The following is a 24961-nucleotide window of genomic DNA, read 5'->3' as shown; positions in this document are numbered from 1 at the left end:
AGCATGTGGTGCTTGGATCAGATTGAGGAGTAGGGGAGCAGGACAGGGTCACAGTATGGGAATAATGAGGCATTAACCTTTGTTCCACCAGCAAGTATATTCTTTAAGATATCTCACTTTAAGACATCTTTTCCTTACTCTCAGCTGTATTTTACCCTGGAAGATAGGTGACTGCCTAGTCAACATTCCTACCACTGACAGCTGAGTGGTGATTTTGCTCTGTAAAAAAAATTCACCAATTGAGCAGCCTGAAAAAAATACCCAAGGAAGGGAACTACTTCCCCAAAGTGTCTTTCTCATAGGGAAACCTCAATGTCAAGTTTAAAGTATGCTTTCCTGACCAGCACATGACATTAACATGACCCACGTGAAACAGATTCTTAAGCAGGTTTTATGCTGTTCCTGGACACTTTGGCAACCAGCCCAGCATCCAATACAGTAACATCCACACCCACACACTGCCATTCAAGGGATTCAGCTCCAGGTAGGAGCCTCTGGTCACTGAGTTCTCAATAATGATTAAGATTTATTTCTTCTTCAGGATTATTTTCAGAAAGTAAACCCATCCTTAAGCCTCTTCAGATAGAGAAGACCTGTCTTTTTCCTACTTCTCTAAAGGATGTAAAACATTCAGTGAGGGAGGTGTGTGGTCTACTATACATTTTATTTAAGGCTAAGCTAAGAGGGGCAGGAGACAAAGCCCATCTCCTCAAACGTCATCAAGGAGGAAATGGTCTTTTGCAGAGGGTGGGAGTGGGGGGCACATGGTATCTGTTTCTCAACAAGAACTCCAGAGGGCTGGTCACCTTTGCACCAAAGCCAAAGGAAGCAGTAAGTAAGAGCAAAACTATATTCTTCCCTTAAATATAATCCCTGAGTTACCAAACCCATGCCTCAACACAGTACACAGAAAAGACATCTTACTATTAGAGAAACATTTATTGGGAAGGATCAACATTCTCCACAAGGAAGGAATTATTTTTGGATGGGAAGTTTTCCTCCTTGGAAATTCTGGAGAAGTGTTTTCTGTCTAAACAGTAGAGACAGATCTCTGAACACAGTGCCTTCAGCAGTGGTGGGCGCAGCTGGACGGGCCTGGCCAGCTTGACACCTGTGGGTGGGGCTTGGGTGGGGCACAGGCTCCCTGTGGGGCACTGGTGGGGGATGTTTCTGATACAATTGCTGGTCCTTAAATGCCACAGCTTTCTGGGGCTGTCTTTTCTTGTTTCTGATCTGTCTTGTACTTGGAGGATAGCTCTGGCCAGCCAAGATAGCTTCTTGGTGGCAGGACTTGGTATTTGTCACTTTAGAGGGAACCTTGGAGTTGAAAGGATGTCCCCGGACAGGCTCTGTGTGGACCTGTACTCCAGCCTTTTGTTGAGATTGCCCAAAGTGCACTGGGGAAGGAGGGTCCTCTTGAGAGCTAGTCACATCTAATGCATGCCGATACCCCAGTTTCTCCTCTAGGAACTTCCCGATGTCTGTCATGATTTTCTGAGCCTCTGTTGATCCAGTAGCAGCAGCTCTACTTTTAACTAGGCCTCTGCTCTGCACGCTTGATATGGGGCTGCCCTTTTCCTGGGGATCTTCTTGCCTTTTGCATTTTTCCCCAGGATAAAGCCACTGCAAAAAGTGCTTCATTCTTTTTCTGATATGGCCTTCAGGAAGAGACTGTCCTTTCTTTGAAAGGGTCTGGGAAGACTTGCTCACAAGCATCTCCTCTAGTACCGTCTCCTGAGGAGGGAAACTCTTCCTCCTAAGCTGGGATGTCCCCAGCCCTGCATCCCCTCCACCTAGCTCTTCTGCTCTGCACCCTGGGGAGCTCACTCTCTTCACAGTTGGTGGGAAATTCTTATCCTGGCACCTCTGGAAGCCCTGCTTAGGGACCCAGGGTTCCTGCTGCTGTTCCATCGTGATTCCTCTGTCCTCCACATGGACATGCAGCACCTGGGACTCTCCTGTGTCCCCACCTGAGACGCCCTGGGCAGGAGTCAGTGAAGCCTTGTAAGTCAAGTTATCTGAAGCAAGGGACATGTCAGTGGGTTGGCCTTGAGCTTGGCTCTGCTCCCTCTTCTCCAATCTAAACTTTAACTCATCAAACAGTTGTTCTTTAAGGGATAAGCATTTAGGATCTAGGGGAACTGGTAGTTTGGGTGGGGGGCTTTCAGTGGTCACAGTAGTTTCTACTTTATTTGTTATTTGGGAGCTCCCTGACTTGTTGGTTGTCAACATGTCATTCGTTTTTAATTGAAGAGTGTCAAGCTCCTCAGCCTTGAATATCTCCCTAGACAGTTTGGGCATAGAAACAGGTTCTGACTTCTCCACCTTTTTGCCCTGTTGCATTTTTCCTTTATCACTGGAATTCACACTCTTATGCTTTGGCTCATATCTGGCTCCAGATTGCTTTGCAAGCAGCTTTCGGGGATATCTATCAGCTAGTTGCGCCTGTCTATGACTTCCTCTCCCTGTGATGCAGAGTGTTCCCACTTTGTCTCCATGGAAAGATTGAGAGCTTCTTCTAAAGGACTTGGAGCTCCCAAATTTGGAGTCTGCCTCAGAAATCGCATTGGTTGAGGAGGAAAAACTGGCATGGGACAAGGACTGGGATGAGGCATCTTTCAGTTTAAAAATTTGTATGGATTCAAGGACCTTGGAAGGAAGGCCCCACAACATCCTCATACGAAACCTTTTAATATGTGCTTCCAGCATCTGCTGTGCACTGGGATCAACAAAAGTCAGGTCCTGGAAGGTATTCAAGGAATAGGACTCACCCACTGATGATGTCAAACTTCTCTCTTTTATTTTGGTGTGGGATTTCGCAGAAAGAATCAATGTTTGCTTGATGGCATGCCATGAACTATGCACAGTCCCAGGGAGTCGACCCTCATTTATTTCCTCAAACTTCTTACTCAAATGTACTTTTAGGACATTTTCAAGTTGTAGACTCTCTGCTGACACCCTTAAATTTTTCTCTGAGAGACTCATGGTCTGACTGTTTATGTTTTTCTCAGAGTCATACCCCAGATCCTTATCTGAAGAGCTGTTTGGGTCTTTCAACAGGTGATCTTCCTGTCCATTCTCTTGGCTATGTTCCTGATCTTTCCCCACATCTTTCTCTAGCTGGAGCATTTCCGAGCTTCTCTCATGGAAGCTTCCGGGTTGAATCAATTCAACATTTACATGTTTGCTACTCTGACCCTTAAACACAGAGATCAGTGAGACTCCATCACTGCTTTCTGACTTAGATGCCTCTAAAAAACCAGTTGGAGGCAACATCAGTGACACAGACTCTTTGATTCTCCGGGGCAGGCCCCACCGGTGTTGAATGAGCCTCTTTCGAAGGTGATGCTCTAGTTTCTTCCGAAGTTCATCACTGAGAGCAAACTCCCCAGGAAGAATGGAGACTGAAACATGGGCCTGAGGGTGCTGGTGGTGAGAAGTGTTAGGAGCTAATGGACAGAAGTCTTCCTGAGATCTTTGGATCACAGAGGGTAAACCCCACAAACTTTCCTGTTGTTTCTGCAACACGTTCCATTCCAGCTGTTGAATTTCAGATGAGGAGAGAGATTCTGATTCATTCTGAGGTCTATGGAAATACACTCCACAGATCCTAATCTGGGGTAGAGGACCAGGTGGTGTGACCAGGAGTGGGGATTTTGGGTCAGCTTGGGACTGGACCTGAGTGAGAGGTAGGGGCTGAGACTGAGGCAGGGTTTGAGGCAAGGATTCAGGCTGAATCTCAGGCAAGGACAGAGGTTGGAGATGGGGAAGTCCTGGGGATTCTTGGCCTGTAGAGGCATTTGAGTTTCTATTGAAAATAAAGTTTGAGGAATTGTCACTGGAGATATCAACAGCAGAGGGCAAGGACTCACTGTGTAGAGATGGGAGACCCCAGAAGAGCTGGGTAGGTTTTTGCTGTAATTGGTCCTCCAAGGTCTTAGGATATGGGGGTTGTTGATGCACAGGCTTATCAGCAACTGACTCTAACTTTATCCCTGAGGAATTTAGTTGATAGTCTGGCCTCAATTGTTCTGGAAAAGAATCTTTTTTCTTTTCCTTTTCTTTCCACATCAGGAAATCGCTCCTCTTTTGTACTTGTCTCTCCAGGAGTGCCAGGACATCAGGGCTGAGACATGAGAGATTACCAGGCTCTATGAGGTTGGCTGCAGGGTCTCCGCCAAAAGAGGCCTCTGAAGAGTGGAGGGCGAGAAACTCTTGATTGAAATCACATTGTGCCAACGTGGAAGGGATTAAGTCTTTGGCATGAGCTTGCCACCAGGAGAAGTCTGAAATTGACAGGCTTGAATGATCAATGCCTGTGAGTGTTGGGACGTAAGTGGACAACATGCCAGGGCTTTCGGTAGGCAAATTCTCAGGAACAGGTGTCAGTAAGATGGCAATTGATTTAGACTGAGTGACAGTTAAAGTGCAGTCTGGCTGTGGTAAAACAGACAGAGTTGGTGGTGCAAAAGAATCAGCGGGCTTCATTGCTTGGGACAAATCTGATAAGCGGTTGATATCATGGGAAAGGGTGGGGTCAAGGGAAAAGATGGTATTCAGAGACAAAGTGGCCTCTGGTGGGAGAACAGGATCTGCTGTCTGCATGTCATGTGGTAGGAGAGGGGGAAAGGCAAGGGGTTGGGGTGAGGAATAATCTACTGGGAATTCGGAATCCAAAGAAGTAAAAGGCTCTAATGCCAGAGTGTGACCCAGTGGTGAGGGTGACAAAAAGTCAGCTAAGGGGGTCATGGAGCTAGGTGAAAGAATGGAGGGGGGCAACGGGGAAGGCTCAGGCAGAGAGGCTGGTAGTAGATCTCCTGGAGAGACTGCTGAGAAGGCAGGGGACAGAGTCAATGATGAATCGGCCACAGGAGCTGTGGAAGCCAAAGGGGACATAGAGGAAGCAGAATCTTCCAGGGTCTCCGGGAACAGCAACCAATTGACTTCAGCAGTTGCATTATTACACACCTCACAGAAGGGATCTGGACATAAGAGCTGACGAAAGCGGATGGTATCATCATGCTGGCCCAGGTGGCTGCAGGAGACAGGAAGTACAAAGATGCAACCAGGACCAGAATAAGGAAAGGGCGACCTGCTGGCCTGGCAGGGGTGGGCTGGAGCCTGCTGCCACTTTATATTGCTCCACATCCCTGACTTCACAACATGCTCAATAACCCTCACCTTAAGGCCTTCATCACATACTCATTCCTATGCTACCCCCTCCCGTGACTACAGTAGGTTGCACTGAATCCCAGGAATTGCAGAGAACATACTAAGGAGGGATCAGGAAAGAAGGGGAAAGACTAGTCACCTTTTCAGAATAGAAATCAGCTTCGTTTTTTCCTCTGTTTCTATCTGGTGAAATCTCCAACCTGCGAAACCAGGAGAGTGGGTTACATGTAAGGAAGGTATAAGCCTAGGTATAATGTAAGAGTCCCCTTATGGGAAACCCTTAGGATTCTAGACTCTGAAAGACCCAAGAATTAGCAGATGAGATCAAATGGTCAATTACTTTATATGTATGTTGCTTCACTTGTAGTACTTTCACATGCCTTATATCTCCTGTGATGCTCAAAACCACCATGTGAAACACAGAGATCAGTGTGGCCTCAGAGAGCAATCTGATTATCCAGGAAGTCAGAGGACTTATACAAAGTCAGGACACAGACGTTCTGACTCTTGACATCTCACATGGCCACCTGTGGAGAAACACCCATTGCCCAGGTCCATCATGGCTTCATGCCGAGCCATGAGAAAAACAGGGAATCCAAGAAGTGTCTCAGACTCGGACTGCCTCCCCATGAGCCTCCTCCCAGATACCTCTGGTTTCTGAGAGAAACGGTATCTAGCCACTGACATCGTCAGAGGTCACGGACCTGGGATCTCATGGAAAAGGCAGGAAGAGTCACCCTTGGAGAGATCCGGTGAAACATGCAGAGCCTTACCTTTCAGTGTGACACCTTTCCTTCTCCTCCTGGTTCTGCTCTGACACTGAAAACAAAAAGAATGAAGTGCTGGGGCTCATTTCTCTCAGTCCTCTCTAGAAAACTCAGATATTCATTATCCAGGAATAATATGACTCTAATCTTTGTGTTCCTTCCTTTTGCCAATTTTAAAGGTTTAAAATGTTTTCACCTTTTTTTTCTTTAAAAAACCCAAAGAAAGACTTTTGTCTCTGAAGCCCACCCTTGATAGTCTCAGTCAGAAGTCACCTGCCCAAGGAGGGCATAGCATCTGAGGCTAACAGTCAACATCTGTGTCCCTCAGATAGGACTTTGGGTCCTGAAAACTCAGACTTCAGCCTCTGCTCTGGAGGCTCTCAGAGGCTCAGCACTGCTGCCCTGACCAGCTTAGCACAAAGGAAGGCTTGGTCAAGTGATGCCTGACTTGAGAATGTAACTCATGATCAAGCATTGGGGAACTCTGTTCTCCTGCAGAGATCCAAAACTCTCTAAATAACCCAACCCAGGGCCACAGAATTACTGTTTGGGATTTTCTCCTGGAATCCTCCAAACACTCAGCTGGTCTGTGGGCTTCAAATGAAAGCCTTAGTACTCCCTGAACCACTGGCCCTGCCTAGTTTTATCCTCTCCTTGAAATTCCTATCTTAGGTGTCTCTCTGACCCAACCAAACTCATCTTAAAATGTGGAATAGAAATGGAAACAGCAATAAAGAATCTCTGTTGGGGGTGCACCCAGGGTTACTTACTTACCTTTTGGATGCGTTTAATTTTACAGAAGGTTGGTAAACATGGAAACCCCACCAGGTACCACAGGAACAGAAGGAACAACCCCAGCCCACACAGGAAAATGAGGTCAGAGTCAATATCCAAGGAGGTGGAGCCAAAGCTCAGACATGGGTCAGTAGGGCTATTCAAAAATGAGAGAACATTCCATTTTCTGAATTCCATTGTCTGAATCACAAGGCTGACGGAGATTACTGAGCACTGAGAGTGCAGTCACTTGAATATAGTCCCAAGCCTGCATCACTGAGAACTCAAGAGTCACAAAGGGTTTCTGAGGGTGGGGGAGGGGACAACATGAAGAGAATGCATCCACCGCCCCTCCCCCATCCACCAGCCTAGCAGACAACTCCACCCCTCCTGGGCCTTCCAGGTCCCTCTGCCCTACCCTGCCATCATATTTTCCAACTCCAACCTTTCATGGCTTCACATATTCACATTAATAAAATTTTCTACCTATCCCATCCATAACCCAGATATTACCTAGGATCCCTTTACTGTTTGAGAAACTTGACTTGGGTCTCACCAGTTCCACTGCCTTAAAATACTGTCTGGAATTTTTGCTTGTACACCTTTACACTCAGGATCATCATCATCATAATAAATGTCACTCAGTTGTGTCCAACTCTTTGTGACAGTCCATGGAATTCTCTAGGCCACAATATTGGAGGGGTAGCCTTTCCCTTCTCCAGTGGATCTTCCCAACCCAGGGATCAAATCCAGGTCTCCCACGTTGCAGACAGATTCTTTACCAGCTGAGCCACCAGGGAAACCCAAGAATACCGGAGTGGGTAGCCCATCCCTTCTCCAGCAGTCTTCCCTGCCCAGGAATCAAACCAGGGTCTCCTGCATTGCAGGTGGATTCTTTACCAACTGAGCTACCAGGGAAGCCTCAGGATCATATATGTCCTTAAATCCATCTTTCCTACAGAATGTTTTTGCTACAGGAACCCAGATATAGAACTTAAAAGTTCTTTTATCTAGTTTTGTGAATGTTAAATGGGAAAATTTGTTTTTTGTTTCAGTCAGCCTTTACCATCTTGAGTCAGTGGGGTGTGACTCAAATAATTAAAATGAATAATTCACCATTCAATATTCACAAAACTAGTCCCTATAAGATAAATGTAAATAAACTTTCACATGATCTTGAGGATAAGTCTGTAGCAATTATTCTTCTAAAGTTAGTAAAGGTTAAGCTGCATAAAGATTTTTAGGACATGCTAGACACACGCAGACACACACAGACACACATACCCTTTGACAAACCAACCTGGTGTTTTCAAATCTAAGAATAAAGTGTTTCTTCACTTTAGTCTTTCATCTTTTATTTTAACTCTACTTTTTTTTATTCTACCTAAAATACAGACAGTCCTGCACTCTACATCAATTTCCTAACATGTATACAAACCCCTGTCCTAGTCATTTTGGGCAACTGTAACAAAATAACATTTAACTTTGTGCTTAAACAACACATACTTATTTCTCATAGTTCTGAAAGCTGGAGAGTTCAAAATGAAAGCAACAGTAGATTCTGTGTCTGGTGAGACCCACTTCCTGGTGATACAGCTGTCATCTCTCTGCAACTTCACATGACAGAAACAGAGAGTAAGAGAGCTCTGTGAGGTCTCTTTTATAAGAAGAGCACTAATTCCATTCATGAAGCCTCCACTGTTATGATCAAATCACCTCCCAAAGGCCTCATCTACTAATGCCATCATATTGGATATAGGATTTCAATATATGAATTTGGTGGGACACAAACATTCTGTCAGAATGGTGATATAGGTTACACTCTAAGTCCCGTAGTGACAGGGTGGGACCTAGGAGTATCAAAACTTAGGGCGAAATCAAGTCTTGACGGCCTTACCTGATTGTCTTTGTGGGCCCTATAAATATAATATTTTCCAAAGAGTGCCGTTCCCCCACCACACACACATACACACAATGGTTGAGAAGCTCTGCTCTATTTAAGCATCCCTATATATGTTGAAAATCAACAACTAACCATGCTTTTTTTCAGGCTTCTCTTGTAAGGTTTAAATAATACCAGTATTTCCTTCCCTTCTTTCTACATCTTCCTTTCTAATCTCTTTATCTTCATAACAGCTGTCCTCTGAACTGTCTCCTAATTTCTCATGTCTTTCTTAAAATGTGATGCCCTTTATTTAACGCCCATGGCCTAATACAGTTACTTGATCTCCTGTGAAGGGGTGAGACAGCCTTCAAACCTCCAGAGTCTTCTTTCAATTATGCAGGAACAGGTAACCTGCCCTAAGTATAAAATCTGCAAAGAGGGGCTACTTCCTTCTTGCCTTGATATGCAGCCTCAGTCTAGTTTTCATTTAATAAATATTTACTGCTGGAAACTAGGAGACACAAGTACCTATAAGTCCTGGTCTCAGTCCTTAAGGACATCATGGTACAGTTTTAGGGAAAAGCCCTATGACAGGTCAAGATTTATATAACTGCACAGGTGAGGTCCCCATGGCATTTGTGAATTGCCAAGTGATCTCTGGAATAGACCAGAGAAGGGATAGACGCTGTGGTTGGTAACTGCCCAGACATATTATGCTCCTTAGGAAAGTATCCTTGCATGCCTACCCTCTCCAATTTTCTGATACAAATTAATGATTCTTTGAGAAGATGGTTAAAGAAGAACTTTTCTATTCTAAAAGACCACCTGTTGCTTAGGAATTCTTACATACATTTGTATGCCTTATGTTATACCTACAAGAAATTTCAATAAAAAGGCTTTTCCCAAAATGTTAATGATTCCTTTTCAGAATCTGATAGAAACTCCTTCAAAATTTAAAGAAACAAAGGATTAAATGTACAATGTTTTTTAAGTTTGTTTTTAACTTTTTGTACCAACCACAAATGAACTCCGTTGATATTTAGTAGGAGAGGTTTATAGCACTTATCCTTCTTAGACTAATATCAATTATAAATTTGTCTAAGTTGTAAAACATTTTGCATTCAGTGATCTCAGTGGATTTTCACAAACATCCTGTGATATAAACAGAACAGGTACTATTATGCCATTTTATCAATGAAAAAATTGAAGCTCAGAGGGGGAAGTGACTTCCCTAGATCATTCAACAAGTAGTAGAGCCCTGACTACCAAATTCCTCACCTTCCCAATGCTTCTATTTTAAAAAGGAGAAATGTGACTTCTTAAAATAAAAAATATTCCCTCGTCCTAAAATTAAAGCTGGTTATGGGACTGAGAACATTCACTTTGTCCATGAAATGTTGCCAAATTTGGAAAGTAAAGAAAACTATATTTGGCACCCTATCCCCTCTTATGTACCTTTTCCTTTTCATTCTTTGCACCAGTATCTTGATAGGTTTTCTCTATTGTCCTCTTAAAACCTGCTTTCAAGAATTCTATTTCATATGACTCATGGTAAGGAATAAATTTTAAAATGTCCTCCCTTCCAGGAACACATTTCATACATTTTGGCCATATGAAGGCAATGGCACCCCATTCCAGTACTCTTGCCTGGAAAATCCCATGAACAGTGGAGCCTGGAAGGCTGCAGTCCATGGGGTCGCTAAGAGTTGGACACGACTGAGCGACTTCACTTTCACTTTTCACTTTCATGCATTGGAGAAGGAAATGGCAACCCACTCCAGTGTTCTTGCCTGGAGAATCCCAGGGACAGAGGGGCCTGGTAGGAGGCCGTCTATGGGGTCGCACAGAGTCAGACATGACTGAAGCGATTTAGCAGTAGCAGCAGTAGCAACACCAAACCTTTGTAATAAAGCTCTCACTAGAACATTTCAGGTAGCCATCCTGAGGTGGCAGTGCTGACTTTGAGTAGAGTGAGATCTTCTCCTCTCTACCCAATGACATCTTCCCAGTTGACCTGCGTCACCATACAGAAGCCTACTCCCAGATTTCAGGCTGGACATAGTTATGTTATCACCAAGGGGGAATATTTTCCAAAAACTCTACTAGAGTAATGTGTTGCTATTGGAGGAGACTCAGTAGTGATGTCATTCACTTAGGATTGTCACATGTCCTCAGTATTCTCACTCACATCCTGGTCACTGTCCCAGGGATGGAGGGAATTATCTTTAGGTTACCAAAAAACCTGAAGAAAAACAGATTCTAGGGAAGGATCCTTTAAAACTGCACTTAAATCAGTAGCTTTAAGATGTTCTTCATTCACATACACACCTTACAGTCATTGAACTCTTGTTGTATTTCTAATAGAAATATCAAGAAAATGAGTCATTGCCTCTGCCCTCAGACTGGTCAGAGTTCAGTAAGACCGACCTGAAAACAACTAAAATAAAGTGATATGATAAAAGAAGTAGAATAAGAACACAATGAGGTACTTCTCTGGTGGTCAGGTGGCTAAGACTCTGAGCTCACCATGCAGGGGGCTCGGGTTCTATCCCTGGTCAGGGAAACTAGATCCCACACGCTGCAACTAAGAGTTCACATGCTACAACTAAAGATCCTGTGTGTCACAACTAAGACCCAGCACAGCCAAATAAATAAATACATAGGTTTTTTTAAGAGCATAATAAAAATACAGATAAGAGAGCAATTAATTCTTCCACCAGGAGGGAAACGAGAAAAGGCAGGGAAAATTTCAGAGTTGGTGCCAACTGAGATGGGCCTTGTGAGGTCACCACCTCCTCCTCTCCCTCCTTCCCCTGGCCTTCTTTCTGTTCTTTACCCCCTTTCTCCTCATCCTCCTTTTCTTCTTCCTTCAGACTTTTATTTTTTAGAGCAGTTTAAGGTTGATAGCAAATTTGAGCAGAAAACAGAGTTACCATGTGTGATCTGACCCTCCTCATACCCCTCCACCCACACACACAGCCTCTCCCACTATCAACTTCCAGCACCACAGTGGGACATCTGTTCCAACCAAACCTACACTGACACATCATTATCACCCAGAGCCCATAGCTTGCATGAGTTTAGACAAGTGTCTAATGGCATGTATCCACCACTGCAGTACCATACAGAGTAGTTTCACTGCCCTAGAAATCCTCCATGCTCTGCCTAGTCACCCCATCCTACACCCCCTGGCAACCACCAACCTTTTTACTGTCTCCAGAGTTTTGCCTTTTCCAGAATGTCATATAGTTGAAATCATATAGTATGCATGTAGCCTTTTCAGATTGGCTTCTTTCACTTAGTAATATGCATTTAAGCTACCTGCATGTATTTTTGTGGCTTAATAGCTCATTTCCTTTTGGGCTTAATACTATTCAATTACCTGGGTGTACCACAGTTGATTTATCCATTCAATTGGATATCTTGTTTCTTCTCAGTTTTGACACTTATGAATACAGCTCCTCTAAACTGTTTCTAAAGACCACATTATTGAGGCATAGTTCACATACCATACAATTCACCCATTGAAAGTGTACAGTTCGATGACTTTTAGTATATTCACAATGTTGTGCATCCATCATTACAATCAATTTGAGAACATTTTTATCATTCAGTTTAGTCACTCGGTCGTGTCCAGCTCTTTGCGACCCCATGATTGCAGCACGCCAGGCCTCCCTGTCAATCACCAACTCCCAGAGTTCACCCAAACTCATGTCCATCCAGTCGGTGATGGCATCCAGCCATCTCATCCTCTGTCGCCCCTTCTCCTCCTGCCCCCAATCCCTCCCAGCATCAGAGGCTTTTCCAAATGAGTCAATTCTTCACATGAGGTGGCCAAAGTATTGGAGTTTCAGCTTTAGCATCAGTCCTTCCAAAGAACACCCAGGACTGATCTCCTTTAGAATGGACTGGTTGGATATCCTTGCAGTCCAAGGGACTCTCAAGAGTCTTCTCCAATATTACACTTCAAAAGCATCAATTCTTTGGTGCTCAGCTTTCTTCACAGTCCAACTCTCACATCCATACATGACCACTGGAAAAACCATAGCCTTGACTAGATGGACCTTTGTTAGCAAAGTAATCTCTCTGCTTTTTAATATGCTATCTAGGTTGGTCATAACTTTCCTTCCAAGGAGTAAGCATCTTTTAATTTCATGGCTGCAATCACCATCTGCAGTGATTTTGGAGCTCCGAAAAATAAAGTCTGACACCGTTTCCACTGTTTTCCCATCTAATTCCCATGAACTGATGGGACCAGATGCCATGATCTTCATTTTCTGAATGTTGAGCTTTAAGCCACTTTTTCACTGTCCACTTTCACTTTCATCAAGAGGCTTTTGAGTTCCTCTTCACTTTCTGCCATGAGGGTGGTGTCATCTGCATATCTGAGGTTATTGATATTCCTCCCAGCAATCTTGATTCCAGCTTGTGCTTCTTCCAGCCCAGCGTTTCTCATGATGTACTCTGCATAGAAGTTAAATAAGCAGGGTGACAATATACAGCCTTGATGTACTCCTTTTCCTATTTGGAACCAGTCTGTTGTTCCATGTCCAGTTCTAACTGTTGCTTCCTGACCTGCACACAGATTCTCAAGAGGCAGATCAGGTGGTCTGGTATTCCCATCTCTTTCAGAATTTTCCACAGTTTATTGTGATCCACACAGTCAAAGGCTTGGGCATAGTCAATAAAGCAGAAATAGATGTTTTTCTGGAACTCTCTTGCTCTTTCGATGATCCAGCGGATGTTGTCAATTTGATCTCTGGTTCCTCTGCCTTTTCTAAAACCAGCTTGAACATCTGGAATTTCACAGTTCACGTATTGCTGAAGCCTGGCTTGGAGAATTTTGAGCATTACTTTACTAGCGTGTGAGATGAGTCCAATTGTGCGGTAGTTTGAGCATTCTTTGGCATTGCCTTTCTTTGGGATTGGAATGAAAACTGACCTTTTCCAGGCCTGTGGCCACTGCTGAGTTTTCCAAATTTGCTGGCATATTGAGTGCAGTACTTTCACAGCATCATCTTCCAGGATTTGAAATAGCTCAACTGGAATTCCATCACCTCCACTAGCTTTGTTCATAGTGATGCTTTCTAAGGCCCACTTGACTTCACATTCCAGGATGTCTGGCTCTAGGTGAGTCATCACACCATCATGATTATCTGGGTTATGAAGATCTTTTTTGTACAGTTTTTCTGTGTTTTCTTGCCACCTCTTCTTAATACCTTCTGCTTCTGTTAGGTCCATACCATTTCTGTTCTTTATCGAGCCCATCTTTGCATGAAATATTCCCTTGGTGTCTCTAATTTTCTTGAAGAGATCTCTAGTCTTTCCCATTCTGTGTTTTCCTCTATTTCTTTGCACTGATCACTGAGGAAGGCTTTCTTATCTCTCGTTGCTATTCTTTGGAACTCTGTATTCAGGTGCTTATATCTTTCCTTTTCTCCTTTGCTTTTCGCTTCTCTTCTTTTCACAGCTATTTGTAAGGCCTCCCCAGACAGCCATTTTGCTTATTTGCATTTCTTTTCCATGGGGATGGTCTTGATCCCTGTCTCCTGTACAATGTCACGAACCTCCGTCCATAGTTCATCAGGCGCTCTATTAGATCTAGTCCCTTAAATCTATTTCTCACTTCTACTGTATAATCATAAGGAATTTGATTTTGATTTAGACCTGAATGGTCTAGTGGTTTTCCCTATTTTCTTCAGTTTAGGTCGAATTTGGCAATAAGGAGTTCATGATTTGAGCCACAGTCAGCTCCTGGTCTTGTTTTTGCTGACTGTATAGAGCTTCTCCATCTTCAGCTGTAAAGAATATAATCCATCTGATTTCAGTGTTGACCATCTGGTGATGTCCATGTGTAGAGTCTTCTGTTATTATCACTCTAAAAAAGAAACTCTGCTACACTTAGCCTTCACCTTTCAATCTCTTCACTCTCCCCAGCCCTCAGTTCAGTGGCTCAATCATGTCCAGTTCTAACTGTTGCTTCCTGACCTGCATACAGATTTCTCAGGAGGCAGGTCAGGTGGTCTGGTATTCCCATCTCTTTCAGAATTTTCCACAGTTCATTGTGATCCACATAGTCAAAGGCTTTGGCATAGTCAATGAAGCAGAAATAGATGTTTTTCTGGAACTCTTTTGCTTTTTCCATGATCCAGCAGATGTTGGCAATTTGGTTCCTTTGCCTTTTCTAAATCCTGCTTGAACATCTGGAATTTCACAGTTCACATATTGTTGAAGCCTGGCTTGGAGAATTTTGAGCATTACTTTGTTAGCATGTGAGATGAATGCAATTGTATGGTAGTTTGAGCATTCTTTGGCATTGCCTTTCTTCGGGATTGGAATGAAAACTGACCTTTTCCAGTCCTGTGGCCACTACTGAGTTTTCCAAATTTGCTGGCATATTGAGTGCAGCACTTTCACAGCATCATCTTTTAAGATTTGAAATGGCTCAACTGGAATTCCATCACTTGCACTAGCTTTGTTCATAGTGATGTTTCCTAAGGCCCACTTGACTTCACATTCCAGGATGTCTGGCTGTAGGTGAGTGATCACACCATCATGATTATCTGGTCATGAAGATCTTTTTTGTATAGTTCTTCTGTGTATTTTTGCCACCTCTTCTATATATTTGTCAATTCCGTACATTTATGTAAATGGAATTATACAACATGTGGCCTTTCATATATGGCTTCTTTCACTTAACACAATGTTTGTAGGGTTAGTCTATGTTGTAATATGTATCAATATTTCATTTGTTTTTATGGAAAATAATATCCCATTGTACAGATATACCACATTCTGTTTATACATTGATCAGTTGGTGAACATTTAGGTTGTTTCCAGTTTTGACTATTATGAATAAAGCTGCTATGAACATGTGTACACATACTGGTGCAAATATATGTTTTTATTTCTTATTTATTTTTGCCATGACTTAAACTCACACTTTATCTAAGTTTGTTGTTTTTCTGAGATTTTGGTAATATAACCATGTCAGACTCCTTATGAAATGAAATCTTTGGGGTCTAGATGCAGTTTTTATCAAATGTCTGGATGTGTCAAGTTGCCCTTATGCCAACACTCTCCGAATTAGCCCTTGAATCAGCAAGAATGGTGGTGATGCATAATGCTTAACATTTAAAAGTAATGAATACCTTATGTTCTCAAGCTTCTATCCTTAGAAAACCAGAAAAGGGTGTAGGAAGAGAAAATGCAATTCAGCCAAAGGGAACATAGGCAGACCTTAAAACATACATAAAAGTGTATGTCTGGTCACACTAAAGCATCAGGCATGTATTTGAGGATGAGAGTAGCAAAAAGATAAAAAAGGGTGAAAAAGAAGGGTACTCAGTTGTGAAAGACTTTAAATGATGGTTTAGGAAGCTTGAATTCTGTATCAAGGCAGTGGGAAGCTAAGGTTTTCATAACCAGAAGAATGTTTTTCCCAGATCTCTGTTTTGGAAAGATGACTGGCAAGCTGATTGAGAATTAGAGGGAAATATGCATATCAATTACTCTATCATACGGGACTCTTTCTCTTGCAGATAATAGAAAACTTGAACTCTAGCTTAAGCAAAAATTTTAATTTACTGGCTTCTGTTTTTCCACAACACAGGAGCAGATTCATCTGACTCGCTATCTCTTGGTTCTGCTTTCATGGTATTGATCCCTTCTCTTGTAGTCTCAAGGTGGTATCCAGCCAGGGAAAACAGAACTGTCCCAGTTTCTCAATTAAAGCCCAAACATTCAAGTGACTGGGACCAGCTCAGGTCACCAGGGCTTTCCCTGGTGGCTCAGACGGTGAAGAATCTTCCTGCAGTGCAGGAGACCCAGGTTCCATCCCTGAGTCAGGAAGATCCCCTGAAGAAGGGAATGACTACCCATTCCAGTATTCTTGCCTGGAGAATCCCATGGACAGAGGAGCCTGGCAGGCTACAGTCCATGGGGTTGCAAATAATCAGACACGACTGATCGACTAACACTTTCATACTTTCAGGTCATAAAATCACCCCTGAAATAATTAGTGGGAATCAAAGAATACTACTGGCCTAGTCTAGGTCAGTGCTACTCAAAGTATGGTCCATGGACCAGTGCCTGTTTCCGCATTCTTGTTACCATCTGCAGCAAGATAACTATAGAAACTGAGAATGGCTAGAAACTTACTACAATTTGACAGTAATTAAATCTAATAATAAAAAAAAATTGAGGCATATAATTTATATGTCATTGTTTGAAAGGCATTTTTCCAGTACTTCATTTTCATTGTATTTTACACAAGTACCAGTCCTCAGTGGATGGGAGTGTGGGAGATAAAACAAACTGGTCCTTCATCAAAAATAGTTTGTGCTCTCAGGTACTGTGCGCTACTGTGAAGCCTATGAAGTGAAGTGAAGTTGCTCAGTCGTGTCCGACTCTTTGCGACCCCATGGACTGTAGCCTATCAGGCTCCTCTGTCCATGGGATTTTCCAGGCAAGAGTGCTGGAGTGGATTGCCATTTCCTTCTCCAGGGGATCTTCCCTACCCAGAAATCAAACCCGGGTTTCCCTCGTTGCAGGCAGACACTTTACCATCTGAGCCGTACTGACCCCCGTGAAGCCTATAGCTGACAGCATTCTGGAAGCACACAGTGAAACTTTGGGGAGATCCTTCCCTCTCGCCATGAGAGAAGACAAAAATAAATGTCCGTTATAATTGTAGGATCTTATTTGGAGAGAGGAAGGACACTCCTGTACTTACTTTAGTTCTCTTATTTTCTCATATTTTTTTTCTGACCTGTCCTAGCAACATTTACTCTGCATAAGCTTGGATATGGCTATTTTAATAGGCTAAACATTACATGGGCATTCACCTATCCTTCCCATTGGGACTTTTATTACTAGAATCAAAGCATTTGAATGGCTCTCTTTAACCATTAAGAGAAAAACAACTTTGAGCTAGACTAACATAAGGTAATTACTAAGCTGAGCCAAATTCCTCTGCCATGCTCTTGGCACTGAGGTATGGAAACTCTACAACCCTATAAGAGGTCTGAAGGGGGAAAAAAAGTGTTTAAGACAAATTTCAGGGGTCTCAGGTTCTCATTAAAAATGCATTTTAGAAAATTGTTTTAAGTTAACTTGCTAGGGCAGTTGTATGGCAAGGAAACGTGTAGCAATTTGGCAAATTGCAGTTCTCATCTCTCCTTTAAAATAAAATGGAAACAATAAAAATACAATTAAAAATAAAATTAAAACATAATCTGAATGAGTATTTTTATTTTTTTTCCTAATTAAAGCTTTGCAATTAAAGTTTTGCTGGAGAACAACCTGTGTTTTTAATCTCACAAAGGGCTAATACATGCACAGGATTTGAGATGTCTGCTAACACTCAGATCTGGAAGTGACCTTGGAGAACCTTCTAGTCTGGCATTCTCATTTTAAAAATTGGAAACTGAGGCCAGAGCAGGTTTATTTCTTTTTTCCTTAATCCTTTATTTTGTGTGTGTGTGTGTGTGTGTGTGTGTTTTCTCTTGGAAGACTTTGAAACTTGGTATCTGCACATAATTTAGACATTATAGGGCTTTTTTCTTTTCAGTATGAAGACAAGGACTCTGTATACCTGTGGCGGATTCATTTTGATATATGCCAAAACCAATACAATATTGAAAAGTTAAAAAATAAAATAAAATTTTTTAAAAAATGAAGACAAGGACTCAACAAACAGCAAATTTTATCCAGTACTACCTCAAAAATCTGTAACTTTTGCCTAAGTGAACTGCACAAGCAATTAACATGCTAATGCTTCTTTGTGAAAACCAAATGGAAATACAACATATGCCTTCATGCCTTCTGTAATAAAGTAAGCTGAATGTAACTTCAACACTCCTTTATGACCCCAGCTTAGTCTAATAAACAGCAGTAGTATTTCAAAGGAGCAGGTGTAGGTAGTATGGGACATGGACACAAATATGCATTGACTCCAGCAATGACTCCCAAGCCTGCTATCAGTTAAAAAATCCATCACCTGTATTTTAGGTGTTTACTTCTTGTTCATATAAACACAATGACTGTTCATCAAATATACATACACAGTGCAAAAGAGAACTGCCTTTAGTAGATCACATGGCTGCCCTAAGTAGTTAATGTAGTTTGGATCACTTTTATCCCCTCAGTGTGGGTGTAGGGAGTGAGGGAGTTAGAAAAGAAATGGAATAGAACTAAGATTTGGTGGATACTTAATTTGTTACCCAAACTTTCATTCATTTCTTAACTATCTTGTGAGAGAATATTTCTCTCACTTCACAGCTAACAAGACTGAGGCCCACAAAGATTAAATAACTTGTCCAAGGCCATAAAAGCTAAAAAGTGATGAAGTAAAGGATTTGAACCAAGCTTGCTTTGGTCCTAGGTATGCATCTTCAGTCCCCACGATGCTGTCTCAGAGGGCAGTCACTGGGTCTTGATCCCTGACTCTTCATTATCATCCAGCAACTGTATTTTGCTGTATAACAAATCACCCCAAAGCTTAGTGGCTCAAAACAGTGGACATTTTATCTGCTCATAATTCTGCAGTCTGGACTGGGCTTAGTTGGGTGATTCTTCTGTTGATCTTACCAATGGCTGCTCATGTGGATTATCCAGCTGGTAGGTCATCAGGGACCTGGACTTGGCTGGGATGCTGGGACGACCAGGCTTGTCTCTCAGGGCCTCTCCCTCTTATGTGGCTTCTTCAATGGCCTCTCCACATAGCTCTAGCAGGTAAACAGAATTTTGTAAAGCAGATCATGGCTCTGAAGAGAACAAAACACAAACTCTTTAAGGCTTAGAACAAGAACTAACACCACATCACTTTGCCACTTCCATTTAATTAAAATAAATCATAGTCACAACTCAGATTCAAAGAGAACTATACAAAGGCAAATATTGGGAGATGTGGACCATTGGAGGTCAAATATGTAACAGTCTTCTTAAACTCTGGTCCAATCAACTCTAAAAGTTGCCGTTTCATCTATACCTTATGCTTTTCTTAAATTCAGTTTTTCACTTTTTTCCTGCTTGTTTTCTCCACTTCTCCCTACCATTTCTTAGCTTTTCTACATTCTAACTGGCCTTCCCTATTTCAGTTCAGTTCAGTTGCTCAATCGTGTCCGACTCTTTGTGACCCCGTGAATCACAGCATGCCAGGCCTCCCTGTTCATCACCAACTCCCGGAGTTCACTCAGACTCACGTCCATCGAGGCAGTGATGCCAATCCATCCATCTCATCCTCTGTCGTCCCCTTCTCCTCCTGCCCCCAATCTCTCCCAGCATCACAGTCTTTTCCAACAAGTCAACTCTTTGCATGAAGTGGCCAAAGTACTGGAGTTTCAGCTTTAGCATCATTCCTTCCAAAGAAATCCCAGGGCTGATCTCCTTCAGAATGGACTTGCTGGATCTCCTTGCAGTCCAAGGGACTCTCAAGAGTCTTCTCCAACACCACAGTTCAAAAGCATCAATTCTTCGGCACTCAGCCTTCTTCACAGTTCAACTCTCACATCCATACATGACCACAGGAAAAACCATAGCCTTGACTAGACAGACCTTTATTGGCAAAGTAATGTCTCTGCTTTTGAATATGCTATCTAGGTTGGTCATAACTTTCCTTCCAAGGAGTAAGCGTCTCTTAATTTCATGGCTGCAGTCACCATCTACAGTGATTTTGGAGCCCCAAAAAATAAAGTCTGACATTGTTTCCACTGTTTCCCCATCTATTTCCCATGAAGTGATGGGACTGGATGCCATGATCTTCATTTTCTGAATGTTGAGCTTTAAGCCAACTTTTTTACTCTCCACTTTCACTTTCATCAAGAGGCTTTTGAGTTCCTCTTCACTTTCTGCCATAAGGGTGGTGTCATCTGCATATCTGAGGTTATTGATATTCCTCCTGGCAATCTTGATTCCAGCTTGTGCTTCTTCCAGCCCAGCGTTTCTCATGATGTACTCTGCATAGAAGTTAAATAAGCAGGGTGACAATATACAGCCTTGACATATTCCTTTTCCTATTTGGAACCAGTCTGTTGTTCCATGTCCAGTTCTAACTGTTGCTTCCTGACCTGCACACAGATTCTCAAGAGGCAGATCAGGTGGTCTGCTATTCCCATCTCTTTCAGAATTTTCCACAGTTTATTGTGATCCACACAGTCAAAGGCTTGGGCATAGTCAATAAAGCAGAAATAGATGTTTTTCTGGAACTCTCTTGCTTTTTCCATGATCCAGCAGATGTTGGCAATTTGGTCTCTGGTTCCTCTGCCTTTTCTAAAACCAGCTTGAACATCTGGAAGTTCACGGTTCATGTATTGCTGAAGCCTGGCTTGGAGAATTTTGAGCATTACTTTACTAGTGTATGAGATCAGTGCAATTGTGCAATAGTTTGGCGTTGCCTTTCTTTGGGATTGGAATGAAAACTGACCTTTTCCAGGCCTGTGGCCACTGCTGAGTTTTCCAAATTTGCTGGCATATTGAGTGCAGTACTTTCATAGCATCATCTTTCAGGATTTGAAATAGCTCAACTGGAATTCCATCACCTCCACTAGCTTTGTTCATAGTGATGCTTTCTAAGGCCCACTTGACTTCACATTCCAGGATGTCTGGGTCTAGGTCAGTGATCACATCATCGTGATTATCTGGGTCATGAAGATCTTTTTTGTACAGTTCTTCTGTGTATGCTTGCCACCTCTTCTTAATACCTTCTGCTTCTGTTAGGTCCATACCATTTCTGTCCTTTATCAAGCCCATCTTTGCATGAAATATTCCCTTGATATCTCTAATTTTCTTGAAGAGATCTCTAGTCTTCCCATTCTATTGTTTTCCTCTATTTCTTTGCATTAATCACTGAGGAAGGCTTTCTTATCTCTCCTTGCTATTCTTTGGAACTCTGTATTCAGATGCTTATATCTTTCCTTTTCTCCTTTGCTTTTTGCTTCTCTTCTTTTCACAGCTACTTGTAAGGCCTCCCCAACAGCCATTTTGCTTTTTTGCATTTCTTTTCCATGGGGATGGTCTTGATCCCTGTCTCCTGTACAATGTCACGAAGCTCAGTCCATAGCTCATCAGGCACTCTATCTATCAGATCTAGGCCCTTAAGTCTATTTCTCACTTCCACTGTATAATCATAAGGGATTTGATTTAGGTCATACCTGAATGGTCTAGTGGTTTTCCCTACTTTCTTCAATTTCAGTCTGAATTTGGTAATAAGGAGTTCATGACCTGAGCTACAGCCAGCTCCAGGTCTTGCTTTGTTGACTGCATAGAGTTTCTCCATCTTTGGCTGCAAAGAATATAATCAGTCTGATTTCGGTGTTGACCATCTGGTGATGTCCATGTGTAGAGTCTTCTCTTGTGTTGTTGGAAGAGGGTGTTTGCTATGACCAGTACATTTTCTTGGCAAAACTCTATTAGTCTTTGCCCTACTTCATTCCATATTCCAAGGCCAAATTTGCCTGTTACTCCAGGTGTTTCTTGACTTCCCATTTTGCATTCCAGTCCCCTATAATGAAAAGGACATCTTTTTTGGGTGTTAGGTCTAAAAGGTCTTGTAGGTCTTCATAGAACCGTTCAACTTCAGCTTCTTCAGTGTTACTGGTTGGGGCATAGACTTGGATTACTGTGATATTGAATGGTTTGCCTTGGAAACGAACAGAGATCATTCTGTCGGTTTTTGAGATTTCATCCAAGTACTGCATTACAGACTCTTTTGTTGACCATGATGGCTACTCCATTTCTTCTGAGGGATTCCTGTCCGCAGTAGTAGATATAATGGTCATCTGAGTTAAATTCACCCATTCCAGTCCATTTGAGTTCACTGATTCCTAGAATGTCGACATTCACTCTTGCCATCTCTTGTTTGACCACTTCCAATTTGCCTTGATTCATGGACCTGACACAAATAAAGAACACCTCCCCTTCAGATCAGTGAACTGACCAATCGTATCTTTGTCAACTCTCTTTCAGGACATCAGTCTTTGCAGCTAAAGTGTTCTATTGACAGAGATTTCTTTGTTTTGGTTGTTGTTGTGTTTTGCATTAGTTTTCAAAGTGGGTTCAAATCTGGACGTTTAATCTAAAGGAAATAGGACATTACTGCCTCAAAAAGCAACTTAAGTGAGTACATTTAAATGTTTTGTCCTTATAAATAAAATCTAAAATCTATGATACTCTTCTTTAATTTTACCTGCAAGAAGGCCAAGGCAACAAATCAACATTTATCGTGTTTTACATGCTTTAAATTCCTTTAGCAGTCATTCACCAGGGCAGAGAAGGAAGAGAGGCCTGCAGGAATCAGATAATTTCCAGCATTACAATTCTAGTTCACAGCAGGTTGCTTCTTACATGTGGCTAAAATAAGATCAGATTAAATTTCCATTGAATCATTCAACCTGTCTGATCACTGCTTTCTGCTGTCAGGAGAATTTCGAGGATATCAAGAATTAGCCAGGGTCAGAAGAACTTGCTTTACAGGTAACACAATCATGAAGGGGGCAAAGGAAATAAGAGAAAAAAATTATAAACATACAAGGTGAAAAATCTTGCTGAAGGGGATCATGGGTTTCCATTTGAAATACTAAGGAATTAAAATGAAATTTTAAATAAAAGTTGAAATGTGAATTACACTTCAAGAGTTTCTAAATCCATTCACTGACAATATTTATCATTGTTTCTATTATTCTGCTCCTTGAAGCCAGTCATTGGATCTTTGATTGTTGGATTACATTTCCACCAGATATTTAGGTGCAAAAATGAAAGGGGATTAAACTCAATTTGGCTATTAATTGCTCAAGTAAAGGAGGCAAATGAGATTAAAATGTCTTTGTCATTATTTTAGACTAATTTGTTGACTAAATTCTATTGTCACAAACATCAAAAGTTATTTGAAAGTGGACATAAACTCATACATAAATGAAATATACACAAACTCATTACAACCCTTATAATGATTTACAAAAGTTTAATAAATATTCTATAAAAATTTCAGAGAATCTGACTAGATTCTGATGTTCTCAGAAAGAAAAAATAAATGTTGTTTATCAAAGAAATGTTTGAATGAAGAACATGAATGGGACTAGCCACACTAGATTTTTAAATATATCATAAGGCTGAGCTGGAAGGAGGTTTCTGCAGTGATGCCCAGCACCACCAGCACCAGCCACCAGTGTCCACGTGGTGGGGGGAGTTCCCAAGGGTAGCTGCCATCAGTGTCTGTTTCCTGGTGAGCTGTAGTTGCCACCAACCTCCACCCCTGGCTCTCCAGGAGACTCTCCAAGATTAGTTAGCATTTTTGGTGAGAAACCTCTTAAAAATGCTTTTGCTGTGTTCCATACATTTTGGCATCAACACATCTCATGGTCTCTGCCTGCAGGACAGGTCCTGGATCTGACCCCATCTCTTCATCACAACCTCCAGTTCTCCCCTAGGACCAGACTTCACCACTCTCAGCCTCAAGCCACTGTCATGGTCTCCCACGTGAACTCCTATCTTTGCTCTTTTGTTTATATGCTAGCTTCTGCCCTTTTATATGGAAAATAAACTCTTTATGGTGAAAAAAAATAAGGCTATGATAATTAAAATAAGACTCTACTGGAAAAATAAAATAAATACATAGAATATACACTAGATAGTCCAGAATTGATTTTTATTTTTTCCATACAAGAATTTGCTAGGAAACAAAAGCAATATCACTAGAAAGGAAGAACTATTCATTAACTTTGTTTGGGAATAACTAGGTAAGACTTTTTTAAAAAATAAAATTAATTAGACCATCTTTCATAGTGTATAACAAAATAAATCTCAGATACATTAAAAAGTTAAATTTTTTAAAACATCCTTTTCCAAGTGCCCACTCAAACAAGGTTTTTAGATCTCTGAATTTAAAACCAGGGATGACTTCTTAAGTTTAAAATCCATTTAAGAAATCATTAAAGACAACTGCTCAGATTACATAAAATTTAAAACTTCTATTTGTAAAAATGAGTGTAGCATAACCAATTTCTTTTAAAGAACAAGAGATTGAAAAATGCATTGTTTCTACTATGGCAAAAGCAAACATTTTCACATCTATTATTTGTTGATGAACTTTTATCTATCTGTGGCCTTTGTTCATGGACACAGAATTAATCTTCCTGAAACTCCATTTCCTTATGACATTTCCTTGTTGCAGGAGCATAGCAATTCTTTTGTTTACCATTGTCAGTCATTTCAGTACAACCTTCATGTACTCACCATATTCATAGACCATCTATACCCAATATTTAATAATTTTCTGTAAATCAACTCTGTTTTACTTAAATAAATTTACCTTTGTTCTAACCAATAATTTCTATGAAATCAGAAGCTTTCTGTAAAAGAGATTTAA

General features: G+C 41.6%; 1 protein-coding gene and 1 long non-coding RNA gene across 3 annotated transcripts in view; one reads left to right on the top strand and one right to left on the bottom strand.

Annotated features, from left to right (window-relative positions):
* Positions 1-24156, top strand: part of LOC147367090 (uncharacterized) — a 46691-nt gene extending 22535 nt beyond the window's left edge. For both annotated transcript variants that reach the window (XR_015169170.1, XR_015169169.1), the window contains exon 3: positions 23969-24156. This is a non-coding gene — a long non-coding RNA (uncharacterized LOC147367090). The remainder of the gene's footprint in view (positions 1-23968) is intronic.
* On the bottom strand, positions 921-19043 carry LOC147367091 (spermatogenesis-associated protein 31D4-like). Its single transcript, XM_086414373.1, is given in 5 exon segments — positions 921-1101; positions 1104-5035; positions 5312-5372; positions 5946-5991; positions 6714-19043. Coding segments are annotated over 5 exon segments (4272 nt in total). The 5' UTR covers positions 6912-19043; the 3' UTR covers positions 921-1066.
* Positions 24157-24961: the final 805 nt, after the last annotated feature.

The sequence above is a fragment of the Bos grunniens genome, chromosome 8, assembly GCF_055505025.1.
Source record: "Bos grunniens cultivar Pamir isolate PY7600 chromosome 8, Bosgru_T2T1.0, whole genome shotgun sequence".
NCBI classification, from domain to species: Eukaryota; Metazoa; Chordata; class Mammalia; order Artiodactyla; family Bovidae; genus Bos; species Bos grunniens.
Note: the sequence above shows the minus strand (reverse complement) of the source record. Positions and strands in the feature narration are given on the sequence as shown.